The sequence below is a fragment of the Aedes albopictus genome, chromosome 1 (assembly GCF_035046485.1).
Source record: "Aedes albopictus strain Foshan chromosome 1, AalbF5, whole genome shotgun sequence".
In the NCBI taxonomy this organism is placed as follows: Eukaryota; Metazoa; Arthropoda; class Insecta; order Diptera; family Culicidae; genus Aedes; species Aedes albopictus.
The window spans coordinates 241,124,635-241,137,754 of NC_085136.1; the positions used below are offsets into that span (position 1 = coordinate 241,124,635).

General features: G+C 43.5%; 2 protein-coding genes across 2 annotated transcripts; both read left to right on the top strand.

Annotated features, from left to right (window-relative positions):
• Window positions 1–7,091: 7,091 nt before the first annotated feature.
• On the top strand, window positions 7,092–8,668 carry LOC109419806 (ribonuclease P protein subunit p20). The gene is made up of 3 exons (XM_019694101.3): window positions 7,092–7,519; window positions 7,584–7,752; window positions 7,809–8,668. Exons 1-3 carry the CDS (start codon window positions 7,256–7,258, stop codon window positions 7,928–7,930), a joined length of 555 nt encoding a protein of 184 aa, XP_019549646.3. The 5' UTR covers window positions 7,092–7,255; the 3' UTR covers window positions 7,931–8,668.
• LOC134283910 (transmembrane protein 203) lies at window positions 8,024–8,482 on the top strand. The gene has a single exon (XM_062859022.1). It carries the CDS (start codon window positions 8,024–8,026, stop codon window positions 8,480–8,482), a length of 459 nt encoding a protein of 152 aa, XP_062715006.1.
• Window positions 8,669–13,120: the final 4,452 nt, after the last annotated feature.

The window sequence follows — 13,120 nt, forward strand, 5'->3', positions numbered from 1 at the left end:
ATTAACTTAAAGTATTGTATGTTGCTTTCATAACAAAACGCGCTGCCAATTTCCAGTCGGCATTTCTGAATCATCGCAACGAATCAAGCACCACCTCTGCTGCTGTTTGTGTTAGTGAGATCGGAGAAACGTCAGACTCCCGCTTGCTAATTGGCTGCGACGACTCTGGCGACGGTTTCATCCGCGACGGATTCAAATCGTCGCGTTCGATAAGGGGGGAAACCGTCAATATTCCAACACAAATCTCTGGAGGAATTCCTCTAGAAATCCTTCTAGTAATTCAAAAAACCTTAAGGGAATTATGGAAAAAATATTGGGTAAATCCCGGGAAACGATGATGAACGGATTTCTGAAATTTCTGGCCGAGCTCCTGAACCATTCTTTAAAAGATCCAAAGAGGAATTTCTGAAAGAAATCCTTGAATAATCCCTGAAAGAACTCCTGAAGGAATTCCTAAAGAAATCGCTAGAGGAATTTCTACAGATATGTCTGGAGGAATCCGTCGATGAAATGGTATCCTCAAATCAAACATGGGGGCAATCTTTGGAGAAATTTCTGATGAACCCCGGGAGAATTTCCTAGACAAATTTGTGGAGAAATTCTTGGAGGATTTTTTGGATGATTTCCTGAAGGAATTTCTAGAGAAGTTCTTGGAAAAGGTGTTCCTGCTGGAATACCTGGAGGAATTCCAGGAGAAATTCCTGGAGAACTTACTACAGGAATTCCTGGATGAATTCCTCCAGCAAACCTTGTAAGAAATTCCGAAGGAGTCTTTAAATGAATTCCTGGAGGATTCCCTAGAGGAATTCTGGGAGGAATCCTTGGAGAAATATCTGAAGAAACCTCTGGAGAAATTCCGGGAGAAATTCTTAATGAAATATCTACAAAAAATCTTGGAAGAATCTCTGGAGTAATCGCTGAAGCAATTACTAGAGGAATCACAGGAGAAATTCCTGGAAGAACTTCTGGACAAAATCCTGGTGGAATTCCAAGAAGAATTTCTGGAGAAATCCCTAGAGGGATTCTTGGGATACGTCCGAGGAACTATCTCTGGAAGTATTCCTGGAGGAATCCATGAATTAAATTGTCAAGGAATCTCTGTAGGAATTCTGGGAGGAATCCCTGGAGAAATTTTCTGGAAGAATTCCAAGAGAATTCTTGGAGGAATATCTGTATGAATTACTGGAGAAATCATCGGAGGAATTCCTAGAGGAATCTCTGTGAGATTCCTGGTAAATTCCTGGAGGAATTCCTGGTAGAATTTCCGGAGGAATCCCTTGTTCCAACTTCTGGAGAAATATTTGGAGGAATCATCGGACGAGTTCCTGGAAGAGAAATGTCTGGGTAAATTCCTCAAGGGAACCCTGGAAAAATTCTCGGAGGAATTCCTGGAAAACCTCCTAGAAGAATTACTAAAGAAATTCTGGACAGAATTTCAAAAAGGAATCCCTGGAGGATTTCCTGGAGAAATTTCTGGATAAATTGCTGTAGGAATTTCCGAAGGAATTCCTGGAGAAATTTCTGGATCAATTCCTGAGAAATTCTTGGGGACATTCCTGGGGGTATACTTGGTGACATTCCTGGATAAGTCACTTGGGAAATGGCTGGATGCAATCCTGGGGGAATTTCTGAAGGAAACCCTGGAGTATTCCTTGGAATAATGCCTGTATAAACTCCGTGAGAATGATTTCCTGGAGAAATTGCCGTAGTAATTTTGAAGGAATTCCTAGAGAATTCCTGGATCAATTCCTGATGGAATTTCTACAGGAATTCCTGAGGTTATTTGTGCAGGAATTCCTGGTGCAATAGTTTAAGGTATTCCTGGAGGAGTACCAGAATTAAATCCTGAAAGAATGCCTGGATAAATCTCTAGAGAATTCCCTAGAGGAACTCCTGAAGGAATACCTGGTGACATGACTGTTAGAATTCCTCGAGGAATCTCTAGAGGAATTCCTTAAGAAATCTTCAGAGGAACTCTTGGCCCTGGAGAAATTTCTGAAGAATCCCTGGAGAAATCCTTTAGAGAATTCCTGGAGTAATTGCTCGAGAAACCCCTGGTGGAATATCTAGAGAAATTCCTTGAGGAATCTCTAGAAAAATAACTGGAAGCATTTATGCAGGAATTCCTATAGGAATCCTTTAGAAATCTTCAGAGGAACTCCGGGAAGAATCCCTGTATAAATTCCATTATTGATTCCCAGAGGAATTTCAGGAGGAATTCGTGGAAAAATTCTTGGAAGAATCTCAAGAAGAATCTTCTGAGGAATCCCTGTAGAAATTTCTGGTAAATTCCTGAAGGAATTCTGGATGATGGAATCCCTTGAACCAATTCATGGAGAAATCTCTGCAGGATCGCTTGGAGGAATCCCTGGAAGAAACAATTCTGGATAAACTCCTCAAGGAAACCCAGAAAGAATTCCCTGGAAAAACTCCTAGAGGAATTACTAAATAAATTTTTGAAAGAATTACAAAAAAATCCCTGCAAGATTTCCTGTAGAAATTGCTGTATGAATTTTCGAAGGAATTCCTGGAGTGTACAAACTGTACACTAAGAAAAATCCGCATCTAGTTTCCATGTGCTCACACATAGAATTTTGCTATCAAGCTTTGCACTCGAAAAATAAATGCATCGCACATAAATTCAAATTACGCATTTAGAATATAAATGCCGCTGCACATATTTTCCATCCGACTCAAGGGGTGGTCACTCTACACAGTTTAGTGTGCTTCTGATGTGCTGCCTGTGTGCCGACTGTGCCCTAACTGTGCCTGACATAGTAGCCAGCGCATGTTTGTGAAAAGTCTGGAATGTTTATCAATCTGGTATATTTGACAGAGAATGCACTTATGCAGATAAGTTTGTTCATAATTAATTTAATTTAGTTAACCCAATATTTCCGTTGCAGCCTTTTTGTACAGTTATTCTGCCATTGCTTGAACTTGAACGATCTAGGTGTGTGAACTTGTGTAACATACTGCACGAACGGCAGCAGGATATTTGCAAGAGAATGGCAACGGTACAAACATAGGACCATGAATAATCCACTCGTACATACCCGAACGCCCAAACGATTTCTTTCGCTGATTTCCGGATGTGCCGGTACAGTAGACGTTCGATAACTGCAACATGTTTACGTTTCAGTTAGCGAACAAAATTCGATAACTGCAACGTCAGATAGACGTCAACTAATGGGTTGACGTTAAATGAACGAAAAATTCATTCGATTGTTCATTTGGGCTAACTTGGCGCACCGTTTTGACGGATAGCGGTGCGATAACTGCAAATTTGTTGCACTTACCGGACTTGCAGTTACAAAGCATTGCAGTTAAACCGTTTGCACCGACCGAACGTCTACTGTACTGTATATTATAAGAACACATAAAAAGTCTGAAGTGGAATGTTTCGATAATAAAATGTGTATTTAATGACCTATAATGAATATGTATTTCAAGATTTTTGTGTTCTGAGAAATATATTTTTGGTTGCTCTATGTTTGTGTATACAGTAGACGTTCGGTCGGTGCAAGCGGTTTAACTGCAATGCTTTTTAACTGCAAGTCCGGTAAGTGCAACAAATTTGCAGTTATCGCACCGCCAGACGTCAAAATGGTGCGCCATGTTAGCCCTAATGAACAGTCGAGTGAACTTTTCGTTCATTTTACGTCAATTGATGACTTGTTGACACTGTCAGGCGTTGCAGTTATCGAATTTGCGTTCGTTAAGTGAAACGTAAACATGTTGCAGTTATCGAACGTCTACTGTACAATATTGAAGTATCGTTTGTATCAATAAGTTTCTAAATTATGCACAACTTCAAGTGCAAGCTAAATTAAAAGTTTCTTGAAACTTTCGAGATACGGGTGAAGATAGTAATTTTAATACCTTAACCCTCGAGCAGTCGCGTCTTCGGCCACCTTCAGCGACACCGCGCACGCGCTGTGTATCACAAGCGAGCTTTTTTCATGGTGCGTGTACTCAGTACACGACGCGACCGCTCCCGGGTTAATAATGACTCTTCATTTCAAATGGACTCATTCACGGTGTTTTCAAAATCAAAAATTCACTGGATGTTCATCGGTTTTCGCCAGATGCACGCAGTGGTTATAGCAAACGTGACTCGCAGTTACCGTTTCACATCTTGCAGTTCGTTGAATAGTGATGTTATCGTGGATAAGTTCAAAGGGGATATGACGGCTTCTATTTCCACTATATGTATTTTTATTATATTTTTCAATTTTTATACTATTTTTTATTCTACAGGTACTGAAATTATTGTTATGTTTATAATTATTGAACTTATTGTTAGTTTAGCTTATTCAAATGCTGAACCGCATCGGCCGATAGTATAAAACTCTTGGAGTTTGATTTCGGTTGCTCAACGTGCGACAACTATTCATTGACGTCAACATTCTTGTGTTTTTCGTTCTTCAGATGCAGTGTATGATCCTGAAGCTCATAAAACAAATTCCCAAAACAAGGATGTCCCTCTGTTTTCCGTCCGCATGGTTAAATATTAAATAATTTTTAAAAGGACATGATTTCGTTTATATTTACCAGAGGAGTGCCACCTGCGATTAAATAATAGGTAGTTGTTAAAAATCACAGAAATAAAAATGAAAATAGAAGTCATCTGAGGTTGCCTCCTCCTTCAACACCGGAGCAATTTGGCGCTATCTTGTTAATCCTTTCGTTGGTAAGCCGTGCAAGTGATTGGTTGCATAAATTTTGAATCCTTAAAATATGTTTTAGGTGCTTGCTTATGGTTCCATACTCAGCTTCTAGTTTGCTCCGAAAGTATGTCTGAAAAATATAATGATCTTTTCAAAGTATCTTAAAAAACAAAATCCATGGCTTGGTCCACGGTACATGGATGGTTCTCCTAGGGGTCTAATGACACTCGGGATCACCAAGTATCGAACACTCATTACCTTCTGAAATGACTCACCAGATCTATGGTAGTCTCCATACCGATTCCAAAAACATACGTTCAATACAGATCATAAATTACGCGGCAGAGCGTGACGCGAATGTCTCGTTTGCATTTGTGGTAACTGTTTTGACTAAACGGCTGTCAGCTTTGTTTTTAATCAAAGAAGGTTTGTTTTTCCAACGGTGCCTATGATTGTGATATATTGTGCCAAAGATGTGCCCACACGGAGCCGCCAAACTACCCAAAATTGAGTTCTTTTGACGCAATCCCATAGTTCGGCCCAATAAGCCAAATTTGAGTAAATCGATTAAACTCACACTAGGTAAATTGCTTTCACCTCCAGCAAAAACATTTACTTAAGCGTAGGTAAATTCAAACCAAGACCCCCCCCTCATTCAACCCAAATTTGAGTAAACCTGCATTTACCCAAAATTGGCTTATTGGGCTCAAGGACCCCCGTTGGGTACAGTAGACGTTCGATAACTGCAACATGTTTACGTTTCACTTAGCGAACGCAAATTCGATAACTGCAACGCCTGACAGTGTCAACAAGTCATCAATTGACGTAAAATGAACGAAAAGTTCACTCGACTGTTCATTAGGGCTAACATGGCGCACCATTTTGACGTCTGGCGGTGCGATAACTGCAAATTTGTTGCACTTACCGGACTTGCAGTTAAAAAGCATTGCAGTTAAACCGCTTGCACCGACCGAACGTCTACTGTAGTTGCATCTCTGTTTGTTTTTGACAACATCGGTGGGGGAAAAAGGGAAAACAACCTAATTTTGGGTAACTAGTTTATTCGATATACTCAGCTTTGAGTAAAATCGACCCAAAAATTATGTAGTTTGATTTCTCCGTGCAGTATGTGTTTGGCTTACTGTGTAGAGTGACCACCCCTTGATCCGACTACAGTAGACGTTCGATAACTGCAACTTGTTTACGTTTCACTTAGCGAACAAAATTCGATAACTGCAACGTCAGATAGGCGTCAACAACCCATCAATTGACGTTAAATGAACAAAAAATTCATTCGATTGTTCATTTGGGCTAACTTGGCGCACCGTTTTGACGGATAGCGGTGCGATAACTGCAAAATTGTTGCACTTACCGGACTTGCAGTTAAAAAGCATTGCAGTTAAACCGTTTGCACCGACCGAACGTCTACTGTATTAGATTTTATGTGCAACCTTGCGTGGAGAACGTTCATGTGTGCGCAAATAGATTGTACAGTGACGATTCGTTCGTTGAGAGCTCGTTAGATGGGCTGTCTCGATGGTTGAATGTTCACTGGTTGGGGCAAAACCCAACTAAAAAGGGAACGTTCAAAAATTACGTCCAACATTTTGGGGGGAGGGGGGGTCTAAGAAAGTGTGACAGTACGTGTATTAGGTATAGGAAAATAGCATGACAGAGGGGGGAGGGGGGGTCTAGAAATCCCGAAAAACGAAGGACGTACAGTAGACGTTCGGTCGGTGCAAACGGTTTAACTGCAATGCTTTTTAACTGCAAGTCCGGTAAGTGCAACAATTTTGCAGTTATCGCACCGCCATCCGTCAAAATGGTGCGCCATGTTAGCCCAAATGAACAGTCGGATGAAATTCAGGTTCATTTTACGTCAGTTGATGGTTTGTTGACACTGTCAGGCGTTGCAGTTATCGGATTTTCGTTCGCTAAGTGAAACGTAAACATGTTGCAGTTATCGAACGTCTACTGTAATAAATGAATCTTCCCAAAGCACTGTCAATGTCAAAATAGATGTCAAAACGAGTTTGACGTCTGACCGCCGTCGCATCACAGCTCCTGTATACAGAACGTTTGCGCAAGTATGTGAGTGTTCCGTGGCGTATTTCTCGTCACTTGCGTGTGTCTAGAGCATTTTGATCAGTTGTCAGTTGCCCCAACGAACGAACACGATTCGCTAATCGGGGTGCAGTCGTGACCAAACTAGCGAATCCGGATTGTAATAATGGAGTGAGATGGATTTTTGCCAATCAATATGTGCGGATTTTTTTAAGAAGTGATTTTCTGGTTGAACAAATCAATCGATTTCTTGATGGGGTTTTCTTTTAGTGTACATCAGTGCCTCATCGGCAAAAATGAACACGCCAAGTCAGCTCTCCAGATGTAAACAGTAGCCGAGCAAAAACCGAAGTTTGACAGTTGTGCAAGATGAAAAGTTTATTTTGTAAACAGTAAAGTTTGGAGCAATTTTCACGCATTTCCGCTGTTTTACGCTCCCCAGGATAACTTGCGCCTTTTGATTCTATTCCCTCGAATGGAATACGACGCCAGTGGTAGAACAGCAAGTGCGTTAACATAGAATGTCCGAAGGAAATCCCGCCCGCGAACAGGAAAATGTCGCTGCTGTAAAACCTTCACCAAACAACAACAGTGGTAAGAGGAGCAACAAGAGCAGGTCCCATTCCGGCGCGGCCACCACCCAGGCGCCCCCATCCGGAGCAGACCAGAAGCAACATTCCGGAGGAAGACGATTCAGTGACCGGCACGTCGTCAAGAAGCGTGTTCTGCCAAAGTATTACACCCGGGAGAACGACATCTACGTTACGTACAAGTCGGATTTTACGGTGGGTATATCTGAAGCTCGCTATTGTAGGATTTTTTTGTTTCACAGCTCTAATCCTGTTTCAGTTTCAATACAAGAGGTGCTTAGATATTTTAAACTCAGCTCTTGGAGAAGCTTTTCTGCATTGTACTGGAAGGGCTATTAACCAAGGAATCAATCTCGCGCTTAAGATCAAAGCAGAGTATCCGGAAGCGTTCGATTACGAGGTCAATACTTCCACAATCACTGTTACGGGTAAGTTCGTTGCCGTTTTCAATGATGGCGCCAAAACTGATTATTTTCATACACAGACGATCTACACCCGCTGAAAGACGACGATGATTTCAGTGAGCAGCGCCGAATGAACTCGTGTCTTCACATCCGTCTATATCGTACGATCAAACTCAAGCAAAACACTGCAGTCTCCGCCTAAAAGGGCACCTATCCCACAGCAAATCCCTTTGACTTCACATTAAATCCCCCATTTTATACAATTGCCGTCAAGATAGCCCCCTCACGGAGAAAAATGTCCGACGAGGTCGAGATAAAAACCTACTTCAAGCTGGTGGACGTGGTCAAGTGGATCGGAATAACGCAGTTCGAGATGCTGGTAAACCTGCTGGCGTTCCTGGTGTTCAGCATCATCCTCACAGCGAAGGCCACCATGGGAACGCTTCCATCCAAGCCGGCCGGAACCGACGAATGGTTGATGATCTTCTCGCCGCTGTTCTGTGGAGACTTCTTCAACGCCTACTTTTGCGTGATCGTCGGCATCCGGATGTATCTGGGCAACAAACATCGGCAGGCCATGCATAGGCTATCCTGGAGCATCCATTTCTTACTGTTGACGACCGGGTTCAAGTATCTGGTAGTGATGAAGTTGTCCGGCTTTAGCGGGCTCGAGTATAGCGAGGTGTTTTCACCGATTTTTGTGCTTCTGCAACTGATTGCCGTTAAGGCGTGTCAGTTCAAGCAGCAGTCTTGACGCGAGGATTGTGATCCGGCTGATATGCAGTTGTTTGCCTAAGTGACGGAAGTGTCATTGGGTTTTTGAGTAGAGCGCTTTCTTCATTTGGGCAAATATCGGCAATTACGTAGATATATCGTAAGTTTTGAAGTGGGTTCAATAAAGGAAAACATGGGACAAGCAAACTATGCTTTGTTATATTGAGTTGCTATTTAAACTGCTCTGTTTTATATCACACATTTAACATGGGCGAAACTACGGATTTCTGCCAGGGGGTGCACTCGTGCACTACAAACATTCATTATTCATTACATCCATTCATCATGCATCGTCCCATATTTCATAGCAATGCATCAAAATTGTAGGGGGTACCAGGCACCCCCGGTAGTTTCGCCCATGACATTCAAATGAAGACATGTTTGTTTTTTGTTATCTGTATTAACGAGATTTTTAGCCCTAGGCTAGTTCATCTCGGGACCCACGCTTTACTTCCCTTCCGAAGGAAGAACTCACATTTTGCGAGTTTGTCGGGAGTGGGATTCGAATGAAGACATGTGTTAAACTTTCCCGTGGTCCGAGCGTAGCTCGCGACTCGACTGTAAATATATTTCGTTTAAATAACTGTTCAGGACATAGGTACATGTAGGTTACTTACAATTTAGTTTGATTATACTTATTGGACCTCTAGCGGCACGGGTATTTGCTGTCTAGGACCTGTGGTAATTTGTTGTGGGTCATAATCTAACATCTGTTCACTAGCTCATAGTCCATAGATACTTACAATAAGATATTTGTTTTCAAGTCCTCGGGTTTTAAACTGATGATTTTCAGTATTTATCGACTAAACCTACACGGATTATGTCCGCAAAATAAGAATGAAATTGGTTGATGTGATATGCATTGGAATTCAATGTTAAGCATTATAACTATACCTCAGTCGACAGTTCGCTCTCGTAGCAATCAGAAGTCTATTGTTTCGCTCCGCGTGCGTCTGTTCACCTTTTTTCCAAGTTAATCCCACGGGATACTTTCTGGTATTGCACCAACCCCAGCACCAGTTTGGACCTAAAAACTATAAGAAAGTGTGACTACAGTTCTCCGCCGACCGCGGTCAATCGTTATTAGTGGCCTCAATCGACGCGAGTGCAAAAATCCTCGGTTAAATCGTTCGCAAGCAGCGGCTATTGAAGCTGTGCAGTGTACACTGTGGTTTAGAAAGGCGTTAACGTGCGGCTGAAGTGAATGGTATAACCAAATACATCTATTTTGTTCAGTGCATTTCTTTACTCATTCGTGTGTGTGCAAAAGCCTCAAGTGTCTGAACAACAGATCTACCCGGTGTGCCCACTATGGAGTGGGAACCGGATCCCTTCCCTCCCATCGGAGACCAAGGAGGCGGACATTCATCGAATCTTTTTGATGGCGAATTTGCTGGAGCGCTGTTGCCAGGGTATCTCGACAAAGATGGCACGAAGGGCCCTATTCAGGTGCTCCGTATGAAGGCAGTCCGGGGAGTGTTACCGCAAAACCCTTTCGTACTGCGTAAATCAGTGGAAAAATGCGTGGGTATGAAAATTGATGGCGCTTTTCCTGAAGGCAAGGAGGGAATCTCGTATGTGCTGAAGATCAGAAGTGCGAATCAAATCAGCAAACTAAAAAACCTGACAACGCTCATCGATGGAACCGGGGTCGAGGTTACCGAACACCCTACCCTTAACACCTGTCGATGCGTCGTGAACTGCAGAGCCGTAATTGATATGCCCGATGACGTTTTGGAGAATGAGCTGATGGACCAAGGTGTGAAAGGTATTCGTCACATCACCAAACGCATAGGAAAGGACAACGTCAACACGCCTACTATCATTTTGACAATCGCAGGTACTATTATTCCTTCCCACGTTGACTTCGGTTATATTCGATGCAAAACACGCCTGTACTATCCAGCCCCTATGCAATGTTACAATTGTTGGTGCTTTGGACATACCAGTAGGAGATGCCAACAAACACATCCAACCTGTGGCACATGTTCCAAAGATCACGCGATTGATAAAGAGAACCCCTGCCAAGCAGAAACATACTGCAAGCGTTGCGACAGACACTCCCACTCATTGTCTAGCCGAAAATGTCCGGTTTTTGTCAAAGAAAACGAGATTCAAAGGATTCGTGTCAATCGTGGCATTTCGTATCCAGCCGCAAGACGTGAAAATGAGCAAGCCAACAACCAGAACACCTACTCTAGCATCGTAGTAGCAGGCAAAGATCAAGAAATCGCTAACCTTTCCTCTAAGGTGGACCAACTCCAACAGGAGATGGAGAGAAAAAACAAGCGAATTGAAATTCTTGAATCCAATCTTGAAAGCGGCACTCACTCCGAAAATAATCGCGGTATTGCCGAACTCCTAGAGAAAGTGGATCTTCTCACCAAAGAAATGCACAAAAAGGATGAACGAATCCAAGCACTAGAGGCGACCCTGAAAAACAGCTCCCGCATGGAAATGGTACGAAAGCACGGCACAATTGAAGACCTCGTAGCGAAAGTCACCAACCTCGAAGATCAGCTCAAACAGAAGGAAAAGGAAGTTAACGCTTTCAAAGCCCTCCTCCAAAATCCCTCACAATCGACCCTGAAAACCACTCAGAAGCCGTCTACAAGCGCTCAGACCAAAACCCAGAAGGAAACACGTTCGACAAAATCTAAAAATAAGAAAGATAATCAAGCAGTAAAGGAATGGCAGCCGACACCTATGTATGAAAGTGACTCAAGCCCTATCTCAGTATCCCCTGCCGAAAGAACTCCTAAGAGAGACCACTCCGTGACAGACTCCGACGACTCATCCGGACAACCTAAAACCAAGATAACAAACGCCAACGCCTCTACAGCTAGTGGAGACGACGGTATGTCGGAGTAAATCAAAAGCGCCATCCAGTACTCCCCTACATATCAGGTTCCAACTGATACTATCCAATCCACTACAAATCAATGGCCACGAAATCCACTTACAGCAGTCCTATCGTAGAAGAAAATACTGGACGCCTCACCTTTGCTACCGACCACACCACAGATCAAGACAACTACCGACCTGGAAACGCACGACAACCAACACCTTACCAAAGGCACCCCCGGATCCTCCGTGAGACAGTCAAGGCCCCGTCGGTGCGGAAGTTACACAACCACCGGAACTGGCGGACAACCCTTGGCATCCCACGGACCCGGGAAGAGGGACGCACAAGGGCAGAAATGCTCGTACCCCTAAGGACAACGTGGGATTCAAGCAAGGATTCAAGAAACCTGACACCGATGAGATCAAGACGTTCGAACCGAGACGCTCGGCACGGATACAACATGGTCCCACAGCGGTTCCTGTAGCAAGCAGCTCAGATACTCCTCGTTCTAGTACTTCGACGATCCCAGCAGTTGGCATCGACTTTGGGGAACGCTCCATCTTCGCTCTACAGTGGAACATGAACGGGTTCCACAATAACCTCAACGACCTTGAATATCTAATCAAAGACAACACACCAGTCGTCCTTGCCATTCAAGAGATGCATCGCAGCAACGTGAACAGCATGAACCGAACCCTAGGTGGACGATACTCTTGGGTCTACAAAAGCAACGCGAACATCTATCACTCTGTAGCTATCGGAATTCTGGAACCAATCGCCTTTTCAGTGATACAACTGGACACTGATCTACCCATCATTGCCGTCAGGATCGAATATCCGTTTCCAGTCTCAATTATAAGCATCTACCTCCCATGTCAAAAGATTCCAGACCTTAAAAACCGCCTGCTTTTGCATTGGAGCCCATACAGGGTGCCAAACTGATCCTTGGGGACATCAACGGTCATCACACTTCATGGGGAAACTCCAAAGTAGATTCCCGTGGAGCCACTATTATGGAAGTTGCAGAGATGATTGACCTAGTCCTGCTTAATGACGGATCCATTACATTTACCAAAGGAGAACGTAGGTCATCAGTTGATATCTCTTTGGCAAGCTCCTGCATCGTCAACAGGCTGCTCTGGAACATAAGCGAGGACCCACTAGGAAGCGACCATCATCCAATATCGATATGTCTTCACGAACAACCACCAGAAACATCACGGCGTCCCCGATGGATTTACAATGAAGCTGATTGGACAGCTTTTCAAACAACGATAAACGAATCTCTAACAACGTCCGAACAAGAAAACCTCTCTGAGTTTTTAAGCATAGTTCATCAAGCAGCCACAACGTCGATTCCAAAGACTAGCTCAAAGCCAGGTCGAAAAGCTCTACCCTGGTGGTCACCGGAGACAAAAAGAGCAACTAAGGCTAGAAGGAAAGCCCTAAGGGCGATGTTACGTCTCCCCGATGGGCATCCAGAGAAGCTAACCGCCAAGGATCTTTACAAATCGAAGCGAAACGAATGCCGTCAAATCATACGTGATGCCAAACGACTAAGCTTTGAAAACTTTCTGGACGGCATAAATTCCAACCAATCCTCGAGCGAGCTTTGGGGAAGAGTGAATGCTCTCAGTGAGAAGCGAAAAGCCAGGGGCATGGCAATCCATCACAACGGTGCCCTTACCAGAGATCCGCAGGTCATAGCTGATGTACTTGGCGAATATTTTGCCTCTCTTTCTGCCTTTGACAAATATGATGAAGCCTTCAAAC

Excerpts from the sequence above, each read along its gene's own strand:
- LOC109419806 (XM_019694101.3), top strand. The coding sequence starts at position 7,256 with ATGTCCGAAGGAAATCCCGCCCGCGAACAGGAAAATGTCGCTGCTGTA. Across the intron at positions 7,520-7,583 it reads CGTACAAGTCGGATTTTACG|TTTCAATACAAGAGGTGCTT; the intron begins GTGGGTATATCT and ends ATCCTGTTTCAG. Across the intron at positions 7,753-7,808 it reads TTCCACAATCACTGTTACGG|ACGATCTACACCCGCTGAAA; the intron begins GTAAGTTCGTTG and ends TTTCATACACAG.
- LOC134283910 (XM_062859022.1), top strand. The coding sequence starts at position 8,024 with ATGTCCGACGAGGTCGAGATAAAAACCTACTTCAAGCTGGTGGACGTG.